This window comes from Capricornis sumatraensis, chromosome 12, assembly GCF_032405125.1.
Source record: "Capricornis sumatraensis isolate serow.1 chromosome 12, serow.2, whole genome shotgun sequence".
In the NCBI taxonomy this organism is placed as follows: Eukaryota; Metazoa; Chordata; class Mammalia; order Artiodactyla; family Bovidae; genus Capricornis; species Capricornis sumatraensis.
In genome coordinates this window covers 80,695,174-80,719,988 of record NC_091080.1, presented here as the reverse complement: position 1 = coordinate 80,719,988, position 24,815 = coordinate 80,695,174, and the positions used below count along the sequence as shown (strand labels likewise).

The 24,815-nt window shown below is 43.5% G+C and overlaps 1 protein-coding gene across 2 annotated transcripts in view; it reads left to right on the top strand.

Annotated features, from left to right (window-relative positions):
* LOC138088939 (ATP-binding cassette sub-family C member 4-like) overlaps nt 1–24,815 on the top strand; it is a 157,757-nt gene that overhangs the window by 6,764 nt on the left and 126,178 nt on the right. For both annotated transcript variants that reach the window (XM_068984192.1, XM_068984190.1), the window contains exons 2-5: nt 2,193–2,303; nt 2,854–2,974; nt 17,109–17,333; nt 24,221–24,310. In XM_068984192.1, the coding sequence (XP_068840293.1) occupies nt 2,193–2,303; nt 2,854–2,974; nt 17,109–17,333; nt 24,221–24,310 (547 nt within the window). The remainder of the gene's footprint in view (nt 1–2,192; nt 2,304–2,853; nt 2,975–17,108; nt 17,334–24,220; nt 24,311–24,815) is intronic.

The following is a 24,815-nucleotide window of genomic DNA, read 5'->3' as shown; positions in this document are numbered from 1 at the left end:
GATCCCTGGGTTGGGAAGATCCACTGGAGGAGGGCATGGCTACCCACTCAGGGATTCTTGCCTGGAGAATCCCCGTGGGCAGAGGAGGCTGGCGGGCTGCAGTTCATGGGGTTGCAAAGAGTTGGATACGTATATAGTAGTCGATGTATGTCAATCCCAGTCTCCCAATTTGTCCCTTCCTCCCTGCTCCCCTGGAAACCATAAGTTCATTTTCTACATCTGTAACTCTATTTCTCTTTGGTAGATAAGTTCATTTGTACTGCTTTTTAAGATTCCATGTATAAGTGATACCATATGATATTTGTCTTTGTCTGCAAGTGGTTTTCTCTGGCAATTGGGATGTGCTCTCTTCTATCTGACCACTAGTGTTAACATAAAAACAGCAGGAAATGGTTGCTGGGGCATAAATTCCCCCTTGATCAGCCAGCAGGTAGTCAAGAGCTTTGTAGTGGTCAAGTGTCATGTGGGCCAGAGGGTCTAGTGAAGATTTTGTCATTCTAAGGTTAGATCTGGGTTCTCTACTTACCTAGGCCAGTCTCTGACTTTTTTTAATTTCTTTTTTTTATACTTAGGTTATTATAAGTTCTTTCTCCTGCTAGGCTCACCGGGGATCTTACAAGAGTGACAACTGCTATTACCAGTCCAGCTCCCTCCTGACTAGATGAATGGCCCCTTTGATTGAATGTAACCTTGATCTGGGTGTGAACAACCTATAGCCCAGTGTCCCCTGGTAGTTTTTTGGAGACACTTGATGGCCCAACATGGGTGGCCCTTACCACAGGGACCTTGAGGAACAAACATCCCTCAGGGGCACACACACTGTCTGAATTTTGTTGAGTCTTGTTTAGGCTCATGGTGGCACCCTTCCATCCAGGGTACTTGCACATGGCCAGGCCCCTCCATGTTTGGTATGATCCTGTCCCCAGAGCCCTTAAGCATGATAACTATCTAGAGCTGGCCATGCCTGTATGTGGAGGGCTCATGATGAATGGTTGGTTGGACCCCCAGAAAACAGGGATTTGACTAACACAGGCCTTTGCAGGAGTGTGGTGGCAGTGGGCAACCTTGATGTCCCCGGGCAGAAGCCTGGGCGTGGAGGAATTAAACCGTAGTTCGGTGATGCTGTCAGCTGTTAGTGCAGTTCCCTGAAAGTCTGGCGGGCTGTGTTTATTCCTCTACTGAGGCTGATGGTGACAGATCCAACAGTCAGTAAAACTTCAGCCCTTTTGCATGTCTGAATGTTACTTTAAAAATAAACAAATCTTCCAGGGAGTGATACCGAGGAGGACCATAAGAAAAATCAACTGCATTTTAGTTGGGAAGGTATTACTTATCTTGAGGTTGTCTTCAGAAAGTTGGGTTCAGAAAGAAGCTCACGTGAGTGTTCTGGCTGAGGGGAGTCTGACAGGACTGTAAGGAATTCAGGGTCCAGAGCCTGTTAGACTCAGAGTGTTGTGTCCATAAGATAATTCCTGTAAAAACTCCTCTGTGTTGACAATTGATCTGAGGAGATCTTGAAACCTCAAGGTTGCAACTGCTTTGAATATCACTGGTGCTAAGACACTTCAGTCATGTCCAACTACAACCCTAACTGGTGGGGTTGCACCAACTGGTGGACTGTAGCCCACCAGGCTCCCCTGTCCATGGGATTTTCCAGGTTTAAACACTGAAGTAGGTTGCCATTTCCTTCTCCAGGGGATCTTCCCAACCTGGGGATCGAACCAGCATCTCTTACATCTCCTGCTTTAGTAAACGGGTTCTTTATCACTAACCCATGTGGGTATCCTTCAATCTGATCCGTTTCAGAAGATTTAAGTCCTCAGTAATACAGGAACATATCTTCAGCCTTACCCACAATGGCCATTCAGCTCTATTCTGCATGCCTGAACCACTGTTACTTTATTTTGATTTCTAAACATATTTTTTCATTAATAATTAAAGCAGATGTACAATGCATGTTCAGTAGGCCACAAACAGGCTGCTTTAATTAAGTTATGTAATATATAAGCCAGCATGACTTTCCTATACCTAGAATGTATGTGTTTGTAACCATATATCTAATTTTCCCCATATCTTTTTATATTTAAAATGTAGACTTTTCTTTTCGTTTTTTAACAATGCCCATGAATGTAGGTTTCTAATTAGAGATGTGTAATTTGGATATATGTCACTCTCCTTTTAATTTTTAACAGGTGGCTAAACCCCTTGTTTAAAATTGGTCACAAACGGAAATTAGAACCAGATGACATGTACTCAGTGCTTCCAGAAGATCACTCCCAGTGCCTTGGAGAAGAGCTGCAAGGGTGAGCACAGGCAGCAGGGAGGAGGAGAGGGAGACTGAGAATTTCCACGTGGAGCTAAAGGTGCATGTGTGTGTGGGGGGCTGTGCTTCCTCTGGGTTCTCCTGAGGCTTCTCCCCTGACACTGCATGTTCACCCACTCAGGCTGACCCCGGGCTTAGCCCACTTTGGAGGCTGGGGGAGCCCATGTTCCCTGTGTATCTGTGGACATGGAGGGAGCCTGTAGCCATGGCCCTGGAGGCCGAGCTCTGTCCCCAGAAGTGGGGTCCCTGGAGGAGGGACTCTGCCCTCCTGAGCTGCTCATGACCTGTGAGTCCAGCAAATCTAGGCAGGAACTTGTTTCCAGAATCTGGAAGTTTTCCCTCAAGGCCTGTTTCTCTGGAGCTTCAGAGTCTGCACCGCTCATCTTTTAGGAGCTCTGTGAACAGGTAGCTGGCATCTATTGTGCAGCTGCAGAGTGCCCTGTAGTACAGGCTCATCTTCCACTCTGCCCTCCCCTGTTTTCCCTTTGGTGGACACGCTGTTCTTTACTGTGCTTTGTTTTGTATCACAGGTACTGGGATCAAGAAGTTAAGAGAGCCCAGAAGGATGCACAGGAGCCTTCCTTAATGAAAGCAATCGTAAAGTGTTACTGGAAATCCTGTTTAATTTGGGGAATGTTTACATTTCTTGAGGTAAAAGATTTTCATACTGTGCACTGCTTTTTTGGTGTATGTACCTCAGTACTGAGGTGGATGGGACCGGTGGGGAGAGAGGCCAGTAGTCTAAGGTCTGAGGATAAACCCTCATGGAAACATGATGGAGCTCAGAGGTTGTATTTACCTTTAGAATGGCAAGAACTGGACTCCAGGGGTTACTATTTTTCAACTGATTCAACAGTATTGTGGAAAGATGGCCTTGAAATAAAAGACATTTTATATTATGGTAGAAAGTTTCTGCTGTTCAGTATAAACGCTGACTGATCTTTGACCAAAAGAAGATTCCAACAGCCTCAGGCAATATGTACCCTGTGATTTAGAGGAAGGTAAATTGGACTCGAGCCCAGAATAATGTACATTTTATGGCTCATTTATAGTTTAACACTCATTTATAGTTTAACAAGGTAAGTATTGTTACCTTGACCAGGTCACATCTGATAAATGCTCTTCTAAGAAGATACCATCGCCGCTCCTCTTTCAAGGGAACAGAACCCAGGGCCCTGCATCTGAACTGTAGCTGCCCAGAACTCCTAAGAGTGCACCATTCCCCAGATTGCCCCCTTCCCCATGGGCTGGCACTGTGAGCAAAGCCCCCATGGGGAGGAGCTCCAGCTTCACTGTGAATTCTGTGTACCCTCCACACTGCTTTCTTTCCCTGGTTGTGGGAGCAGATTCCTGGTTGAAGGGGGATCCTGATAGCCTGGCATTGGCAGAGGGTGTAGGAGGGAATATGCAGGGCAAACCAGAGGCAGAAAGCTGTGAGGTCAGTGAGCTCCATGACCCTGAAGATCCTGGTTCAAGATCCCGCAGAGGAGAGTTCACCTGGGGACACAGTGCTGGCAGCCCCCTATTCTGGCTGAGCCTGCTGGAGGTCTGCTGCAGACCCCCCTGGGTGGCTCATGCTCTCCGTGGTCCCTTGGTGCTGCTGTAGGGACACAGGCGGCCTGTGAGTGTGTGAGGGCAGGAGGGATGGAAGATGCAGTTGCTGTGAAAGGGGTGTTTTAGGTGGAGAAGGTGTGAGCTGTTGTCAGTCCATCGTGTGGAGCTGAGGCGGGTGGGCCAGGTGGTTTACAGGTGGGCATTGTGGTTCTTGTTTAAAGGCTGTGCTGGACTGAAGGGCACTGCTGGCAGTGGGCAGCTGGGCAGGTGAAGTCCACCTCACACAACTGGAGAGATGGATAATCTGTCAGCTCCAAGGTGACTGAGTGGTCCTAGGGGATGGAGCTCTCACTGATGTTAGAAGAGGACTGGGCATTTTGCCAGAGGGTGGGACAGGTATGTGGGGCAGAGTGCCACCTTTGAGAGGGTACTGACCACCTAGGTACTGCAGTGCCTTGTGAAGGGCTGGGGATGGGAGAGGGAGCAGGAGCCCATCAGGCTGCCCCTGCCCTTCTTTGTCCCAGGTGCAGCTGTCCAGTCATGGAATTTCCACATAGTCACAGAAGTCTGTTTGAAATACACAGGTGGCAAGCTGGTGTGGCCTGTTTGTTCAGGATTTCCTGACCTCACCCAGCAGAGCTCTCATGAATTCTGCTTATCAGGAAACCCTGGGGCCTCGGTTCTGCCTGTGGCTCATGCCAGGTGCCTGGTTGGATGAGTGGCCTCCGGGTTTAATGTTGGATCATATCCTGGAGCAGGTCTTTCTCTGCTGTCCCTGGTTCTCTAGTTTCTCTTTGGTACCAGATGCTAAAGAGTCTTAAAGTCAGGTGGGTTCAAAGCACAGCCCATGTGGCTGGGTTTGAATGGAGCTGTTGGTTTTTCTTGCTGTCCTGGGCTGTTAGCCCCGTGAGTGGGGTCACTAAGCCTTGCATGGATCCCATCCTAGTATGAGTCCTCGATCTTGGCTGTGGCAGCTCATGGGAGAAGCAGACATAGAGGGAGAGGCCACAGGATCTGGGGTTCTTCCTGAGAGGGAATCCTCCCCACTGTGGTGCTGGGAGTGTTGATTTCACAGTTGTCCAGCCCCAGTAATACTTCCTGCTAGGGATCCAGGAAGGCCAGGCCTGGGGCTGCATAAGGTGGAACTGGAAGAGCCCTGGGCCCTTTCAGGAGGTTGGTCGCTGGGTGGTCATGGCAGAGAAGAGGGGAGGAGAGGACGTAAATTTAGGGCCTCATCTGTGTGGTAGTACTGCTAGTACTAGTAGCAGTGCTGGTTAGCTAAATAATTGATTTTCTGAAGCAACTTCCCGTGTTGTGATCAATCTATACTGCTTGTTGTTCTTTATATTTTAGATGGTAGAAATCTAAACTCAGCCCAGGATTTTCTAAAACACAAACATGTTTCCTTTTTGATCTCCAGCCCTCTTTTAATCCCTCAGGTGCACAGAATGCCCCATGGATCATCCATGATCCCAAGCAGTGTGGTCTTTCCACCCACAGCATGAGCAGGGCCTCGCAGGTACTCCCGGCAGCACCAGTGGGAGAAAGCAGGGTGACACCAGTCCAGAGTGAGGCTTTTAGTGTTTTAGGATTTTGAGATGTGAAAACCTCTGTCCTATGAGAAGGGCTTCCCTGATAGCTCAGCTGGTAAGGAATCTGCTTGCAATGAGGGAGACCTGGGTTCGATCTCCGGGTTGGGAAGATCCCCTGAACAAGGGAAAGGCTACCCACTCCAGCATTCTGGCCTGGAAAATTCCATGGACTGTTCTGTGAGAACTGAGGAGTATTTCTTCCTCTCAGAGAAAGGCTGTGGAGCACTTGCCAGTCACCCCTAATTAGAACAGAACAGCCGGAGAGCTCCCAGCACCCCTGGCCCCTGGGTGCACCTCCATGGGTAATGTGGGTGGAGAGGACAGGTCCCCACCTGCCCGGGGCCCTCAGGGTCGAGAGGAGGAGCCTGAAGCCTCTGCCTGGGCCTGAGTTATAGAGACCACCTCCCCAGGTCATCAGCGCTTCTCTCTGAGTGGTGAGGAGAGAAGAGATTGCTGGTGTTTAAGTGGGGTGACCTCAGAGAGCTGGAGTGGGTTCACCCAGTCTCCTGAGAAGGGAGGAGTGGCTGGGAGTTATGTCTTCTTCCCAGAACTGTTAGATATGGCCCAACTTTGTCCGGCCATTTGGCCTTTGTTTGAAGCCACTTTTGCTGATGGTCTCTGGTCCAGGTGGAGGCTGTGGGAAGCCCATGTGTTTATAAATCCTCACTTTGGAGCTCAGTTGATGGGCAGGAAGTAAACAGAATTCTCTGTGTCCCACAGTGGGCTTTGTGCCTCAACTCACGGCTGGTTCCCCAAGAGCTGAGTGGTCTTTGCATTTATTTCCCAACCCATTCTTCCATGTGTCCCTCACTTCTGCTCAACCCAGGAGGCTGAGGAGTGGCTGCTGGTGGCAAAGATACTGTGGGCTGAGAGCAACCACTGAGGACCACACAGCAAGGGAGAGGAGGAGGGGACCTTGAGCCAAGCAGAAGGGGACCTGCCGAGCAGACCTGCTGTGTGCGCCCTGCTGTTTCTTGAGAGCATAGCATTAGCCCTTGCTGCTGCTGCTGCTAAGTCGCTTCAGTTGTGTCCGACTCTGTGCGACCCCATAGACGGCAGCCCACCAGGCTCCCCTGTCTCTGGGATTCTCCAGGTAAGAATACCTGAGTGGATTGGCATTTCCTTCTCAGAGCATCTTCCCTACCCAGGGATCGAACCCGGGTTTCCCACATTGGAGACAGACGGTTTAACCTCTGAGCCACCAGGGAAGCCCAAGACCTAATAAAATACAGCTATAAAATGATAGGTAGGCTGTATAAAAGGAGAAGGCAATGGCAACCCACTCCAGTACTCTTGCCTGGAAAATCCCATGGATGGAGGAGCCTGGTAGGCTACAGTCCATGAGATCGCTAGGAGTCAGACACGACTGAGCGACTTCTCTTTCACTTTTCACTTTCATGCATTGGAGAAGGTAATGGTAACCCACTCCAGTCTTCTTGCCTGGAGAATCCCAGAGACAGGGGAGCCTGGTGGGCTGCCGTCTATGGGGTCGCACAGAGTCGGACACGACTGAAGTGATTTAGCAGCAGCAGCAGCAAGGGCTAATGCTATGCTCTCAAGAACCAGCAGGGCACACACAGCAGGTCTGCTCGGCAGGTCTCCTTCTGCTTGGCTCAAGGCTCCCTCCTCCTCTCCTGCTGTGTGGTCCTCAGTGGTTGCTCTCAGCCCACAGTATCTTTGCCACCAGCAGCCACTCCTCAGCCTCCTGGGTTGAGCAGAAGTGAGGGACACATGGAAGAAAGCATTAGCTTTTAGGTGTCAGTAATACCCACAGTCATGACCCTGAGTTATAAATTGGAGTTTTATATCCATCTTCTTTTCTTTTTCTAAGCATATGTAAGTTTTTAATGTAAAATTAAAAGAATTTTTAAAAATTGAAGTATGATTGGCTTACAATGTTATATTAGTTTCTGGTATACATCATTAGTGATTTAATATTTTATATGGTACATGATAAGTTTAGTTACCAACTGTCACCATGCAAAGTTATTCCAATATTATTGAATATATTTCCTAAGCTGTATATTATAATCTTGTGAGTTATTTATTTTTTAAACTTTTACATATTTATTTTTTGTCCCCAATCCCCTTTTACTTATTTTATAAGTTGGAGTTTGTACCTCTTAAGTTCCCTCACTTGTTTCACGTTTCCTCCACCCACCTCAATCCATTTTCTTTATGTAGTCAAGGAGGTAGGAGACTCTTTAAAAGATTGCATTCATATTGGTTAAAAATTTTAGCAGTCTGCTTAGAAGTGAAACTTTAATTGCAGTCTAGAAAATTTGGCTTTACACATGACTTTTCTCAAGAGTTCTTATTCCACTGTGACCACCTGTGAGCAACAATGAGTTCTCCAAGCCCTTTGTGAATCCAGCCTCTGCCATTAAGAATAGAGTAAATCTCTTATCAGGACTTCTAATAATAAAAATGATGTAAAACCCTTGTTTTTATGGTGGTTTCAGAGCTCTCTGCACTGTTGTAGCTCGTTTAGCTGTCCCAGGATTCCTCCAAGGGAGGCAAGGCCGGTATTTTCACAAATAAAGACCCGGAGGCCCAGGAGGGCACATGATGGGCTTGGGGTCATGTGACTTGCAGGTGGCCCACCTGGTCCCTGAGGCTCAGTGTTCTGACTGCTAGATCCGTGTTCTCTGTGTTCTGTTCTCTCCTCCCACAGCCTCCACTGAGGCTCAGAGCCAGGAGGAGCTGCTTTTCTAGAAACAGCTCTGTGCTTCTCTGTCAACTGATTTCTATAGTGGTTTTTTTTTTTTTTTGGTTTGTTTTGTGTTTAATTTCCTGTAGATTTTTAAGAACATTTCAAAAATATAAAAATAGAATAGACTGAAAATGTAGCACAATGTGTCACTCCAGAATAGGGCTCTCTGGCAGAAAGATTGTTGTGTGTTGATTCTGTTTTTGAGAAATAGACACAGGAGAAACTCTGAAGACAGAGTAGAAGTTATTCTTCTGAGGGACATTTACACTGATAAAGGAAATCTCCATTTGTAAAGGTGTCTCCCTCTCTGTACCAGAAAAAGAAGGATGGCTGTAGGTCACAGCAGAATCCTGTTGAAGGACAGTCTTCAAGAAGGATGAAATCTGCTTAACAAACCCAACCCTACTGTGGTTTAAGCTGCTTTTCCTATTAACCTCTCATTGGCGCTGCATCACCTTTTCTTTTGTCTTTAGGGGGAGATGGCATTTAAGGTGATGGCCTGGGAGTTACTCCTCAGGGAGTTACTCAGTTCTTGATATTTCGCATGTGTATCAGAAATACACATGTTAATAAAATTCTGTTTGATTTTCTCTTGCTATTATGTCATTTATTTCAGAGATCCTCAGCTAATAATGCAGAAGGGTAAAGGGAACTAAGCCCCTATATCACCCTAAGTCAGCTTCAATAATTACCATAATGAGCAGTCTTGATTCATCTGAAACTCATCCTCACTTCCCAAGATCATTTTAAAGCAGTTCCAAGCCATCATATCATTTTTATCCATAAATATTTTAGTACCTATCTTTAAAAGATATGGAATCTCCCCCACTAAACATATTTAGCATAAACATTATTATTATTATTCATAAATATTAACTTTAATATCATTAGTATCTAGCCAGTGCTCACAGTTGTCTTTTTCCCCTCTTCTGTTGGAAGCAGTATTAAATAAAGTACACTTGGCTGACACAGGTTATACAGATTGCCTTTCTGTTCCCCTCCACCTCGTGTCTCTAGGTTGTTTGTTCTGTAGAGATTCCCACAGCCCGGATTTGGCTGATCGCTTCTCCCCCTGTGTCAATTAACTTGTTCCTCTGGCACCTTAGGTTGGTGTTTAGGTCTAGAAGTTGGATGTAGCTCATTTGGATTTTCTTCCTTTCGTCTATGTAGGAGGTAGGGTTGTATATATCCGTTATAAGGTACATGACATCTTGTGTGTGTGTGTGTGTATGTGTGTGTGTGTGTGTGTGTGTGTGATGTTGGAGCTATTCATGATCCTTGCTCAAGGTCCATTAATTTATTAAGGGTTGCAAAATAGAAATGTTTTAAGCTCTTTGGTTAACACTCACCTATAGTATTTATAGGGAGAGTAGCCTCTTGAGAAATCTATATGCAGGTCAGGAAGCAACAGTTAGAACTGGGCATGGAACAACAGACTGGTTCCAAATAGGAAAAGGAGTCCATCAAGGCTGTATATTGTCACCCTGCTTATTTAACTTATATGCAAAGTACATCATGAGAAACGCTGGACTGGAAGAAACACAAGCTGGAATCAAGATTGCCAGAAGAAATATCAATAACCTCATATATGCAGATGACACCACCCTTATGGCAGAGGTGAAGAGGAACTAAAAAGCCTCTTGATGAAAGTAAAAGAGGAGAGTGAAAAAGTTGGCTTAAAGCTCAACATTCAGAAAACTCAGATCATGGCATCCAGTCCCATCACTTCATGGGAAATAGAGGGGGAAACGGTGGAAACAGTGTCAGACTTTATTTTGGGGGGCTCCAAAATCACTACAGATGGTGACTGCAGCCATGAAATTAAAAGACACTTACTCCTTGGAAGAAAAGTTATGACCAACCTAGAGAGCATATTCAAAAGCAGAGACATTACTTTGCCGACTAAGGTCCGTCTAGTCAAGGCTATGGTTTTTCCAATGGTCATGTATGGATGTGAGAGTTGGACTGTGAAGAAGGCTGAGCACCGAAGAATCGATGCTTTTGAACTGTGGTGTTGGAGAAGACTCTTGAGAGTTCCCTGGACTTCAACGATATCCAACTAGCCCATTCTGAAGGAGATCAGCCCTGGGATTTCTTTGGAAGGAATGATACTAAAGCTGAAGCTCCAGTACTTTGGCCACCTCATGCGAAGAGTTGACTCATTGGAAAATACTCTGATGCTTGGAGGGATTGGGGGCAGGAGAAGAAGGGGACGACAGAGGATGACATGGCTGGATGGCATCACTGACTTGATGGATGCAAGTCTGAGTGAACTCCGGGAGTTGGTGATGAACATGGAGGCCTGGTGTGCTGCGATTCATGGGGTCACAAAGAGTCAGACATGACTGAGCGACTGAATCGAACTGAAGTGAATGGAGATGCAGAGGTCGAGAACAGACTTGTGGGCATAGGGAGGCCTGGTGTGCTGCGATTCATGGGGTCGCAAAGAGTTGGACGTGACTGAGCGTCTGAACTGAATTGAACTGAGGTGAAAAAAATTTCAGTTTTTAAAACCTGTTTTCAAAATGATGAATTGGTTCTCCTCTAGTGAAGAGAGGGGCTAGTGAGTTTTCATGATTGTTTGGTCTGGTTTTGTGAATGTCAGTTTGAGCTTATGGATTTAAGCATTGGACTGATCTGCTTCAGTCCATTTCATTTGTTATGCTTGTGGCAACCTTTGGCCATATTTGGGCAGTGGGAGTATATTCAGGTTGGGTCCTAAGTCTTTTGCACATACTCTAGAAGTCTTGGCTAGTTTTTCTTTTCTTTCTTTTTTTCCTTCATATCTTTTGTTTTTGTGCTTTCTGATATGACAGGATATTTCTAGTTCGTTTTGTACAGCATTTGCTCAGCCCTGGAATCATCCATTTCTCCAAGCAGCATTGTCTTCTTTTAGTAAGAAATGGTATTTAAAGACTATGGTCTGGGTACTGCAGAAGGCAGTGGCACCCCACTCCAGTACTTTTGCCTGGAAAATCCCATGGACGGAGGAGCCTGGAAGGCTGCAGTCCATGGGGTTGCTGAGGGTCAGACACGACTTAGCGACTTCACTTTCACTTTTCACTTTCATGCATTGGAGAAGGGAAGGCAACCCTCTCCAGTGTTCTTGCCTGGAGAATCCCAGGGACAGGGGAGTCTGGTGGGCTGCTGTCTATGCTGTCGCACAGAGTCAGACACGACTGAAGTGACTTAGCAGCAGTCTGGGTACTAAAGGAGCTTATTGCTCTTGGTTATTGTTTCTTGGCTTTTTTCATTAGACAAAGTTAGAATATATCTTTTAAGGTAAACAAATATGTTTCTATAGGTGTTTCCAATCCAAGTCAGATGCAGGACACTAGTGTTTTTACTTCATCTTACTGTGCTTACATCTGTATCTTTTTCTCCCATCTTCTATTCTCTGTCCCAAGTCTAAGCCCAATTCTTATTGATATCAACATAATTATTCATTTGTTTTATCTTATAATGTGACTTCTGAAAACATTATAAGATTTATCTTTTTGCAGTTCATATTGTCTTTATGTGGGTGTATGACACGGAGAATGTGTTTTCAAATTGTTTTGTTTAAAATCACTTTTGATAGTTCTTTTTTGTATGGCTCTGTGAACCAACAGGATGTGTAGATGTTGAGGTACTTTTATTTAAATTTACTTTGAAATTTTAGAAATTACTTTTTAAAAAATTAGTTCTTTTATGATTATAATTCTTTATAATGTTTTCATGATTCCAAAATCAAGACAAGGCTACTTTTAAAGAAGGCTGATATCCTCATTAGCTCTATTCTAATTCTCCTTCTCCTTTTAGGGATAACTTTTCAGGCTAATTTTGACTCATCTTTTTATTGATGTTTTTAAATATAGTTTTATCTGAAATTTTATTTTTCCTACTGTGCAGAATGAAAATTTCAATACTGTAATCTCTGGACTTGGGTTTATAAGGATTTTTCTGGAAGCATGAAATGTGCCATGGAACTTTGGATAAAACTCTGTGATCATCGTAATTCCTTCAGAGAAGCTCTGTAGCCATTCCAGGCTCAGATGCCAAGACAGTTCAAGAGTGGAGTTTAGCAGATGCTTACATGGGGTTAGTTTTTGCATCCAGAATCTTTCAGGGAGAGGAATCTTCAGGCTTCATCACTAATCAGTTGAACCTAAACCAGTTTCTGGAGGCTGGGCTCAGGCATCAGAGTGCCCTTATCCCCACCCAGGTGATAAAGATGAGTGAAGGCTAGGATATCCAGAATGCTGGTGGGTATGATTTCCCAGAGTCACTGCTTTTCCTCCTTATCTCTGGATTTTTCTCAACTCCACTTTAGAACTCCCCCAGTTCAAAACATTAGCTGCCTGTTCAATTTTTTTCCTACAAGCTCACTTGCTTCTGCTTATATGTTTCACTCAAGTGTTTTTCTTCGTTAGCTTGTTTCTATTTTTGTGTTTTTATTTCCATGAATAAGATGTGGGGAAATTGGGTGAGAAATGTTTCAAGTACATTAACTTGGAGAAGGAATTCTATCCACTGCAGAAATTCTAATTTCTAACCCAACCCTGCAAGAAGTTATTCTAAGAAGCAAAAGGTGGGACCCAATATCAGGTGCTTTTAGGAGGCTGAATACCAAGGCCTCTGTCAAGAAATGGCTACCACAAGCTTCCCTGGCAGTCCGGTGGTTAAGACTCTATGCCCCCAGTGCAGATGTGAGGGTTCTTGATCCCTGGTCAGGGAACTAAGATTCTGCACGCCACATGGTGTGGCCAAAATAAAAAGTCTGCCTCAGAGACTCAGACTCTCAGAGAATCCTGAATAATGGATGTTGTGGTATTAGCTTCAGCTCTTTTAAAGATCCTTTATGATTTCAGAGTTGTGAAGAATTCTTGTGAAAGAATAAGAACTATATTCTCAATTGATGTGTGGAAAGAATATACATGTGATCATAGATTTATATCAAAGAGGAAGGGTTTAAGGGACAGTGTTTGACCTCATTCCTGCTGATCAAGAAAATTTCAGTATGGTTAGCTTCAAGGTTGGTAATGAATATTTTCTCAGTTGTTTTTATTTCTTTTTTAGTTGACGGTGAGAATCAGGAATGTACAGATGAGAGAATTCCTTGGTGCTGTCTGCCCACACCAGTGTACACGTGGTGGGGGCAGCTCCCGGCAATGGCTGCCACCAGTGTCTGTGTCCCTAGGGTGAGCCACAGCCACTCCTTGCCTCTCTGAGAGACTCTCCAAGGCAAGCAGAGTGTTCTGAAATTGGACCTTTCCTTGGGATTCACATCACTGTTTCACTTGGAGTTAATACTCGGAACAGAACATTGAGCATATGCAGGAGTTAATCTTCTGGTAGCTGGAAAATCTTTTGCCTGGTTTGCCTCAGCCAGTTTTACCAAATGTCAAACTGAAACACTCACAGATTACAAATGCTGCTGCCAGCTGTCCTATGAAATAATTATTCATCTAACCTTTCCTTGTGTGTGGAGGGGACAGATCTCAGTCTACCTTTGATGACTTCAGTGACTTCTGTCCTGTGTGTTCTGGAAGCTTTGAAGAATCATATTTAATATGTGTCTTCTTACTCTCTATATGTACTTGGGGTTTTGTTTTCACAATTTTGTGCTATTCACTATTTTGCTTTTTGTTTTTTTTTCTGTTTGAGAGACATTACTAGAAAATTGTTTTTTACTTGCTGCTATTTTTCATATGGAGCATAATATCCATTTTCTGTTTTCCATAGTTGCAACTTGTGCCAGGGTGGAGATTCCTTGTGCACTGTGCTTTTCGTCACTTCTCTGAGTCACCAGGGCTGCTCCTTGCTGGAGGCACAGCTGTGCATGTGTGCTCCGTCACTCAGTCGTGTCTGACCCTTTGTGACCCCAGGGACGGTAGTCCACCAGGCTCCTCTGTCCATGGGATTATCCTGGCAAGAATCCTGGAGTGGACTGCCATTTCCTCCTCCAGTAGATCTTCTCAACTCAGGGATCAAACCTGCATTTCCTGTGACTCCTGCATTGAGATGGATTCCTTACCATTGAGTCATCAGAGGAAGTCCCAAAATAGTGCTTAAAAATAATAAATGACTCTCCTCCCAAACTGCATCAGTAACAATTCATGTCTGAAATCCTTTGTTATCTTTTTGAAAGATAACAAATTTTCTATTCCAATTAAATAATAATTATCAAGAATAAAAAGAATTGACAGATGAGTGGAAGATATGAGCCATGAACTGGCATTATACCTTAATGAGGCTATTTCTCCAACTGTTTTTTTTTTTTTTTTTGCTGTACCAGGTCTTCGTTTCTGCATGTGGGATCTAGTTCCCTGACCAGGGATTGAACCAAGGTCTCCTATGTTGGGAGTGTGGAGTCTCAGCTAAAGGACCACCAGGGAAGTCCTTTAGTTGGGTTATTAAATATTGTTTCTCAGTGAAAAACTCCAGATATGCTTAGGCAGTAGTGACCTGCCTTTATTTACACTCTTTATTGCTGGATTTGTTGCATTTATCCGTACTCTGTTTGATAAGTGACATTATTTTTATTTCTCCTGTAATCACAAGGATGTTAGCTCAGAGACCTAAGTAACAGGCAACAGTGATTCCCAAAGAGAATCATAAGTTTTAAGAAAGTTTGGGATGGCAGATATTACTGCTGGGCTTCTGGTGGTTTATGGCTGCAGGGCTGGACTGCCCTTGGCCATACCTGGGCTGGGACTGCCTGTGTGTACAGTGTGATATTCTTGCTTCTTTGTGTGAGCCTCCACATTTCCATCTCAGGAAACTCTATAAACTGTGTTTGACAATCCATTTTATGAGGGACTCTTCCATGAACTCTCTATGCCTCTTGGGATGGGTGACAGGACACGGTGGAAATGTATCAGAACTGATCACTTTACTCCAGTCTGATGATCTTATTTATACTTCAACTAAATAGTGTTCCCTTTATCCTCTATAGTAGATGAAAATTTCCATGACTTCATGGAGGGAGAGGCAGTTGGTGCAGCCTGGGAATGTGTGTGTGTCCATTTGTATAGAATAAGACAGGAATGCTAAGGTTTAATAAGACTCCCATATGAGGGATGGGGACATCTTTTGATAAATATCCTGATCAGGCACTGGTTGGCTGAACAGAAAATGCTTGTTTGTTTTGTGTGTGTGTGTTTGGTGTTATGGTTTCTCCTTCCCTTCCTCTTATGTATTAGTTCCTCAGCTTCAGACAGACAGAAGAGAGCTATCAAAGCATACCTGTCAGGTCAGCCAAGCTTCCCCTGTCCGTATTAGTAAAGCAGGATTGACAAAAAAGGAAAAGCCCTGTTCCTGAAAGACTTCCAAACTTTTAACATTTTGTCTTTTTTTTTTTAATTTTATTATTTTTTTAATTTTAAAATCTTTAATTCTTACATGTGTTCCCAAACATGGACCCCCCTCCCACCTCCCTCCCCATAACATCTCTGTGGGTCATCCCCATGCACCAGCCCCAAGCATGCTGTATCCTGCGTCAGACATAGACTGGCGATTCAATTCTTACATGATAGTATACATGATAGAATGCCATTCTCCCAAATCATCCCACCCTCTCCCTCTCCCTCTGAGTCCAAAAGTCCGTTATACACAGCTGTGTCTTTTTTCCTGTCTTGCATACAGGGTCGTCATTGCCATCTTTCTAAATTCCATATATATGTGTTAGTATACTGTATTGGTGTTTTTCTTTCTGGCTTACTTCGCTCTGTATAATAAGCTCCAGTTTCATCCATCTCATCAGAACTGATTCAAATGAGTTCTTTTTAACAGCTGAGTAATACTCCATTGTGTATATGTACCACAGCTTTCTTATCCATTCATCTGCTGATGGACATCTAGGTTGTTTCCATAACATTTTGTCTTTTGAGAAGTCTGTGGAGGAAATGATGTTGAGGGCTAAGGTGTTTACTTTTGGTGACTTGGATTCATTGAGTGTTTGGTTTTCTTTGATGGTGGAGAAAGAAGGGGATCTGGGGAGAAAGAGACCTTCAAGGAGTGACTAGAGGGAGGGAGTAAGTTGTGGGGGCGAAGTGGCTGTTTGGCAGGGTGGGTAGGTGTTGCTGTTTCTTTGCCTTTTTCTTTCGGAAAGAAGCTTACTCAGAGTGGAAGCCTCAGCGCACTCTGAGTCAACTGGTTTAGCCTTGGGGAAGAGATGATTGGGAATATTTCTTCCAAACCACCAACTGCAGTGGATGGTGGATGGAGAACTATGGAAGACATGATTTTTTAGCTTGACCTCCACCATATTTAATTTTTCACTCCAGGGAACATTCCAGCTTCTAGAGGGTAGAGACATATTGAGGCAGTGCTCTCGGGAGCTGAGAGCCTGTAGAGCTGCCAAGCCTTGTTTCTGAAGCTGGTTTGGAATGGAAACCAACTGAAGCTGGTTTCCATTCCCTTGACCTACAGACATGTGGAGTTTGGGATGGAAAAGAGTGGATATGTTTGTTCCAATGTCTCAGTTCATAAAGATTCACAAAGAAGGTAATGAAAGCGTGTCTCCCATATGTGAACCAGGTTGACTTTCTATTGGGCTGGGACATTAAGAATACAGGGGACAGGGGCAGGCTGCCAGCAGGCCTCTTCATATGGAAGCAGATTTCTTACTCTTTTTCTGCCACCTTTTTCCTTATTCATCTTATGGCTCAGTTGGTATTGAGCCTGGTTGTGGTATTTACTGAGCATTCACATTACACTAAGCATGATACTAAGGCTTTACTATCTTTGAATGTAAAATTTTTTCTTAAGGTTAAAACTGTTGTCTACTTGTCTTATAGGAAATAGTGAATCTGCAAATTTTTCTTTTAAATTAGCCATGAATGTAGCATTTTGTCAAAATGTATTTTTAGCATGCTAATGCTAAAAGTAAACCTTGTGTAAAGAAAAACTGACATTTCTAATTAAGACTTTTCTTTTCTTTTAGGAAGGCACCAGAGTAGTTCAACCCATATTTTTGGGGAAAATGGTTAGTTATGTTGAAAACTATGATCCCAGCGATTCTGCCGCTTTGCAGGAAGCCTACGGCTACGCGGCAGGGATGAGTGCCTGCGTGCTCGTGTGGGCGGTTTTGCACCACTTGTACTTCTACCACATGCAGCGCGTGGGGATGAGGCTGAGAGTAGCCATGTGCCATATGATCTACCGCAAGGTGAGTGTTACTCAGTACCATGGTGTGTTCCTCCCCTGAAGCATCAGAAATATTTTGAGAAAGTTCTCTGTAAATTAAAAATTTTGTAACTGGAATCATTTATACTTTGCTAGGGCTTCCAGATGATGGTTCAGTGTTAAAGAATCTGCCTGCTAATGCAGAAGACACAGGTTCAATCCCTGGGTCTTAAAGATCCTGTGGAGAAGGAAAGGGCAACCAACTCCAGTATTCTTGCCGGGAGAATTCCCTGGAGCCTAGCATGCTATAGTCCATAGGGCTGCAAAGAGTTGGACATGACTGAGTGACTGAACAGAAACAGAGAAGCTTATTTGCATCAAGCCAAGTTTGTTGTCCTTTAAGCAAACTTTACAAATATATAATAAAAAATTTTCTATTGAGATCAGGTCAAGACTGCCTTTGATGACTTTTAGTCATAGGCTGTTACACAATATCTACTAAATTTATAACAAAATCTAATTAAAAAATACGTACCAAAAATGTCACATTGATTTTCAGTGTTTTCATGCCAAAGTAGTATTGATGGAAATTTTGTTTTTGTTGTTGTTTTTGTTCATTAAAACCTTCATTTATATCAAAGTTGTATTTGAAAGTGAACTTCAGTGATTGGATTAAATCTAGGAAATTTAATTTATAAAATTAAATCTAGGAGAACAAAATGTGTTTGAGAAAGGGAATGATTACATTTTTATCTGGCCCATTTACTCATATTCAGTAACACTGTGTTTACTAAAGAAAAATGTAAATAGAATCTAGGCCATATATAGACTCACTCACTATATTATATAATTCTGATTGTTTTAAGGTATTAAAGAAAATAGTTGGATATTTGGGATAAAACTTGAAATTTTCCATTGTCCTTGGCAAATTTGGAGAGAATTTGTGGCAGTTCATTCAAATTATTTTCATAATTAAATATTTCCTTTTTTTCTTTAGCATGCATTATAGCAGTTTTAATAAGACCTGATTTGATGTGTTCAGTGATTTTCTATTGAGAGATGCCATAGAATTATTTTATAGTTTATTTTGGTCTTAGGTAATATAAAAAGAGTAAGAATTTCAGGTGTCTTTACGAAGAAATTGTCACAGATACACTATGTCAGGAGCTAATGACTCTGTATAAACTTGTTCCTGTGTATCTTGTTGCTCTGGGTTGTTTTATTTTTTTCAAATCCTTACTTGACTGTATTGTATACTTGAAAGTTGCTGAGAGTGAGCTCATCTCACATACACAAAATGATAACTACATGAGATGATGAATATGTTAGTTGGTTTTACTATAGAAATCATTTCCCAATGTGTATTTTTAACAAAACATCATGTTGTGCACCTTAAATATATATAATTTTTATTAAAAAAATCCTTATTGGAAACTAAACCAAGCAATTTAAATCAAAGTTATTGCTTCTTTTACCTGGTTTCTACTTATCTAGAGATTCTGTTTCTTAGGAATGGTTTTCTTTGCAAAATGTAAGGTGTCTTCTCTTCTTTCCTTGAGCAGAGTCTTATTAATGTCAGGGCTGTGTGAATCCAGGGCCCTGACATCTCACGGTCTGTGCTTGGCTATTGCACGTGAGCAGGTTTCCTCTTGGGTGATGCGGAAATGGCAGCGGTGCCCGTGCACTCTAGTCAGGGGTCTTCCTTGTTCTCCATCGTCATCTTGTGTACATGTGTGCTTGCTCAGTCGCTAAGTTGTGCTCTGTGACCCCATAAGCTGTAGCCTGCCAAGCTCCTCTGTCCATGGACTTTCCCAGGCAAGAATATAAGAGTGCATTGCCATTTCCTCCTCCAGGAGAGGTAGATTTTTAACCACTGAGCCACCAGGAAAGCCCTAGTCTCTTTTGCAGTCCACCATTTAGCAGATAAATATTTAGATTTCCCCACAAATGATGTTTCTCTTCCTAGATCATGCTTAGCTCCCATGAATATGCATGAAATTCACCAGAACTGTACTGTGAAAGCCTTAAGTTAGGTGTGAGCTGATGGTTCAGTCAAAGCTTATTCTTCGCTGTACAGGTGAGCCATAGTCCACCTGTTTTTCTTCTTTCCAACTAAAACTTTGGAACATCACCTTTGGGAAATCTGATCTGACCTGGCACGTATGCTTGTGTGAAGATAAATTTCTCCCAAAGGTGTTCATTTGCTGGCTTGATTATGCCTGAAAGAACTGTCCCTGTATGAAGTCAGGAATTTTAGAGGTTAAACCATAGACTTTATCTGAAATTCAAGAAATGTGGGAAAGACAAATTCCCTTGTGCCTAGCCTTGCATCTAGGGCATCCCTGGTAGCTCAGATGTTAAAGAATCTGCCTGCAATGAAGGAGACCTGGGTTCAATTTCTGGGTCAGGAAGATCCCTTGGAGAAGGAAATGGCAGCTTGCTGGGGTCCAGCCTCAGCAAAGTCCAGGGATACCGTCAGGATGAACGGTGTTGGTGAAAAGAAAGAGAGAGAGAGAATGACACGGGGAGGCAAAGCTTTGGTGAGCAAGGCCCGTAGCTTTATTTTCAAAAGGAGCTTTTATACCCTAAGTTGTACATAGAGAATAATGGAAGATGCAGAGTCATGCAGGGTCAGCAGCCCTGACCCTTATTTGAACCAGGCTTTCTTTCTGCATACCTATCTGTATACACAGGTCTTAGGTGATTTACATCATCTTCTGGCCAGGAGGCTGTTAACATTTTATAACCCTTTTTTTTCTGATAAAGGTCAGTCAACCAGAAAACTTATTTTCTCTAAAAGTGTTTTTTATCTAAAGTCTGGTACCACTCTCAGAAAGTACTAAATAAAGTTACATTCTTCCTAGTTCAAGGGTACATGGGGTTACAACAAAGAGAGAAAATGTATTAAGTCAAGGTCTAATGTTATTAATGCCATGGCTACTACTTATTTTTTCTATGTATCAACTATGTTAATCAATGTGTTCCCAGATACACAATGAATAAAAGATATGAAAACTTGGCAGCAAGCATTGGCTCAACAATTAAACCATCCACCAGTACTATTCTAATAATTTTTAACTCCTATGGGGCTTCCCTGGTGGCTCAGAGGTTAAAGAGTCTGCCTGCAATGCAGGTGACCTGGGTTCGATCCCTGGGTTGGGAAGATCCCCTGGAGAAGGAAATGGCAACCCACTCCACTATTCTGGCCTGGAGAATCCCATGGACAGAGGAGCCTGGTGGGCTACAGTCCACGGGTTCGCAAAGAGTTGGACACGACTGAGTGACTTCACTTTCTACGGGCTCTATATTTTTAGAATGTTTTAAACTTCCCATGCCTATCACAGTTGGCAGGCTGTGAACAATCACATGCGTAGTTGTAAAAGTCTGGATAAACCTGTCAGGCAAGTTAGAAAGCCATCAGAGGGGTTTAAATTGAAACACTCCTATTATGCCCAGGAGACTTATTAACTAAAGCCCTAAGTTAACTTTTTCCAGAGAAAGGTGGTCAGGGATTGCTGGGGTCCAGCCCCAGTGGATGCAGGGAATTCGAAGGGGAGATAGAGTTGGCGATCAGGAAAGAATAGCTTAATTAAATATTAATTAAAGATATAAAGAGAGATAGAATAAGGATAGCTCAGTGGGAAAATCAGTGGAGAAAAGAGGCTGAATAACTTGGTTTACGTGGAATACCAATAAAACCTCGAGACAAGAGGTTTGCACTACCTATGTAGGCCGCAGGCATCCTCCTGTTCTCCCGAAGGAGAGGAGACACTAAGGCCTCCCCGGTCGGATCTTACAAGCCCAGGCATAATTAGCAGGCTTGGCGGGCATCCACGCTCCAGATGGGAATTCAGCCAGGAAAACGGAGAACAAGAAAGAACGACATGGGGGAATCAGTCTCTCCAGGAACTGATCCGATTTCTTTATTTTTCAGGTTTGCTTATATACCATTTGTTACACATAGAGACAAATGGAAATTTCAAAGTCACACGGGGGTCAGCAGTCATTACCTTTATCAAAATCAGGTGCTTTATATAAATGTATACAAAAGGTCTTAGGTGGTTTTACATCATCTTCTGGCCATGAGGCCTGCTGACATTTTATGGCCCTTTATTCTGATAATGGTCAGTTACCAGAAAACTTATTCTTCCAGGGGTGATTTTTCTTAAACCAGGCACCACCCTCTGAAGGCACCAGATAAAGTTGCATTTCTATAGGGTGAAGGTGCAGTGGGTTACAATTAAGAAAGGAATTTACTTAGCCTAAGGTATAACATGATTAATATCAAAGGTTAATACTTATTTCTCCTATATGCTAGTTATATTCATTATAAGGGCAGGGAATATGGAGATTTAGCAGCAAATATTGGCCCAACAAATGAAAAACCCTTCACCAATATAATTCCTAATCAACCCACTATACTATACTAATAATTTTCTAACTTCTCAAAAGAATCTGTATTTAAAAAGTTTAAAGCATCCCGTGCCTCTCACGGTTGGGAGGCTGTGAACAATCACATGTGGCTGGATGAACCTGCTCAGGCAGGCTAGAGAAACTGCAGAGGAGTTTGTAAGTTGAAACACTCTTGTCACGCCCAAGAATTTTTATTAACTTAGAGCTGTAAGTTAACTCCTTCTTTGAGAGAGGTTTTGGGGGCAGCCCCCCATAAAGTCAGAGGGGTAGGTGAGAGCATAAAGCAGTAAAGTAGGCAGACTCTGGTTTTGGGGGTAGATGCTTGGGAACAGGGGATCTCCTGAGGCTCGATCCCACCTTTGCATATGCCGAGCCTCCTTCCTCATGACCTTTGCCACGGGCAGAGTTCCTCACGCTGGCTCCTGGCAGGGGATAGCCCCCTGTTAATGCCAGAAGAGTTGGTGAAAGGCATAAAATAGTAAGACAGACAGATTCTGGTTTGGGGGTAGATGCTTGAGCAAGTCCGGGGGTCCCTCGAGTCCTGATCCGCTTGCCCATCAGGTCTCTTCCGCATGACCTTGTCATGGGTAGGATCTCCCGTGCTGGCTCCCGGCAGCAGCTCACTCCAGTATTGTTGCCTGGGGAGTCCCACAGACAGAGGAGCCTGGCGGGCTACAGTCCACAGGGTTGCAAAGAATCGGACATGACTGAAGTGACTTAGCACTAGGACCAGCGTGGCATCCAGAATCCTGCTGAGGTGCAGAAATAAGACACTTCTTTTTTTGCAGGTTACAGGTGGGCTGATTCCTATGGGCAAATCTGGTGCTACAGAGCAGCTCTGAACATTTGTGGCTCTTATTCAACTTCTAATCCCTGGTCCTGGGAAGAAACCACATTGGGTGTTAGAAATGGGATGGCTACTAAGCGCATAGTCGTAATTTATCTGCACCGTTGGTTCAAGGCTGGGGCACACCTCCAGGAACTCTCTAAGGCTGCACATCTGCAGCTTCCTAAAATGCCCATTCTGCATTTTAGTGCTCTTTTCAGCTGAACTTGGAATGATCTTTCAGGAGGAATCGTATGTAAAATGACTTGTCGTTTATTCACATTTCCACAGCTTTGGTAAAATCACTTTTGGCTTTTGATCATTGATTTTTTAAATTGTGGCAAAATATACACAATATAACATTTACTATCTTAACTCTTTTTAAGTATGCTGTTTATTCACATCAAGTACTTTCACATTGTTTTGTAGCCATCAACACTGTTCATAGCTAGAACTTCCCTCCCCTCATCCATCACCATGCTACTTTTTCTCTCTCTGAATTTGACTACTCTAGGTGCTGTGTATAAGTGGAATCACACAATGTTTGTTATTTTGTGTCTAGCTTATGTCATATAGCACAATGTCTTCAAGGTTCATCTATGTTGAAGCTGGTGCCAGAATTAAATTTCTTTTTAAGGCTGAATAATATTCCATTGTAGACCTATACAACATTGTATCCATTCATCTGTCAGTGGATTTTGGGGTTATTTCCACCTTTTGGCTATTGTGAACATTTGCACACAGGTGTGCAAAAAGATCAAGTTTGTGTGTTCAGTTCTTTTGAATACACCTGCAAAAGTGGTCTTGCTGTACTAGATGCTGATTGTATGTTTACTTTTTTGAGGAACTGCTATACTCTCTTCCATCACAGCTATACTGTTTTAAATTCACACTTGATTGCTGAGTTTTCTGTTTAACTCAAGGACTAAACGAGAAGTTTTTATGAACCATGACACTTTGTTTGGATCAGAGTCCACTTGATGATTTGTTGAAGCAACTTGTGGTGTCTGTTCAGGTTCCTCAGCTTTCTAGGGCACTTTTCAGAGGTTTTTTTTTTTTGTTTGTTTGTTTGTTTGCCAAATAAAGGGACTGTGAAACACAGGCTGTGATTTTTAAATTCAGAAGACTGGCACTAAGAACAGAGGTTCCTCACATGAATAGTGTTTTAGCATTATACTCATTTCAGAATGAAAGGGAATGAAGATTCCCTTTCATACTCTTCAGAATGTAGATTCCATACTCTTTAGAATGAAGAAGCTAAACCAAAAGTGTTAAAATGACATCACCCACAGAATTAATGATTGATTCCAGATTTATAGTCCAAGTCTCTTATTTTATTTCCTTAATGCAGTCTCTCTACTCTCATCTAATTTGTCTCAAAATTACTGTAGTTGGCCCCTAAGTCTAAATCTATACCCTTCACACTTCAGGCAGGTCCAAGTTCAATGAGAAATGGGGTGGGGGATTTGCTTCTACCTCCCTCTCCTCCCTTTGCCACCCTTGCTGGTGGGGCTGCCACCACACTAAGTTAGAGGCTGAAGAGGGGTCCCTAGAGCCCCACTTTCAGTTATCATCCTGCTCGTGCTGACACCACTGAAGACCCCAGGAACGCATGCTCCATTGTGTTATGTTCTAAGATGACTTGGTATCACCTTAGGAATTCGGATCTCTGTCTCCCTCTCTCATTTCAGGCCCTTCGCCTAAGTAGCTCGGCCATGAGGAAGACCACTACAGGCCAGGTAGTCAACCTACTGTCCAACGATGTGATCAGGTTTGACCAGGTAAGCTGCCCCTGAGGGATCCTCTTCCATGTCCCATCTTTCTCACTGGGTTCAGCTCACTGGGATGCCAGGTGCTGGCATTTGGTGTTGGCCAGGGTTCTGCTGAGGACTTAAGACAAGTGTTCTCTTTATCCAACTCTCATTTCCTCTGTGTGCAACTTAGATGTAATAATGTGGGTTGTAGATGAGGGTTTTGTTTTTCTAGTAATAGACAGGCAGCAGTGTTCCTGCCCGGCTCAGTGAGTGTCCCTAGAGGTCCTCCTGGCATGGCCCTTCTTGGTACGTGGAGTCAGTGTTGCTGCCTGAACTGTCTTCCTCCTCCTCTGGCTGATGAAGGCCTGGTGGGCACGGCTTGTTCTTTCCCCTGTGCCCTGTTCAATGCCTGCTGCATAGGGAGCCTGCAAGGAATAATGCCAAGTGGGTGGCCCTCAGCCAGACAAAGCCTACTTCTGTCCCCTCATATTCTTTTTTCCACTGACTTTATGAATAGATCACAGTCTCCAGG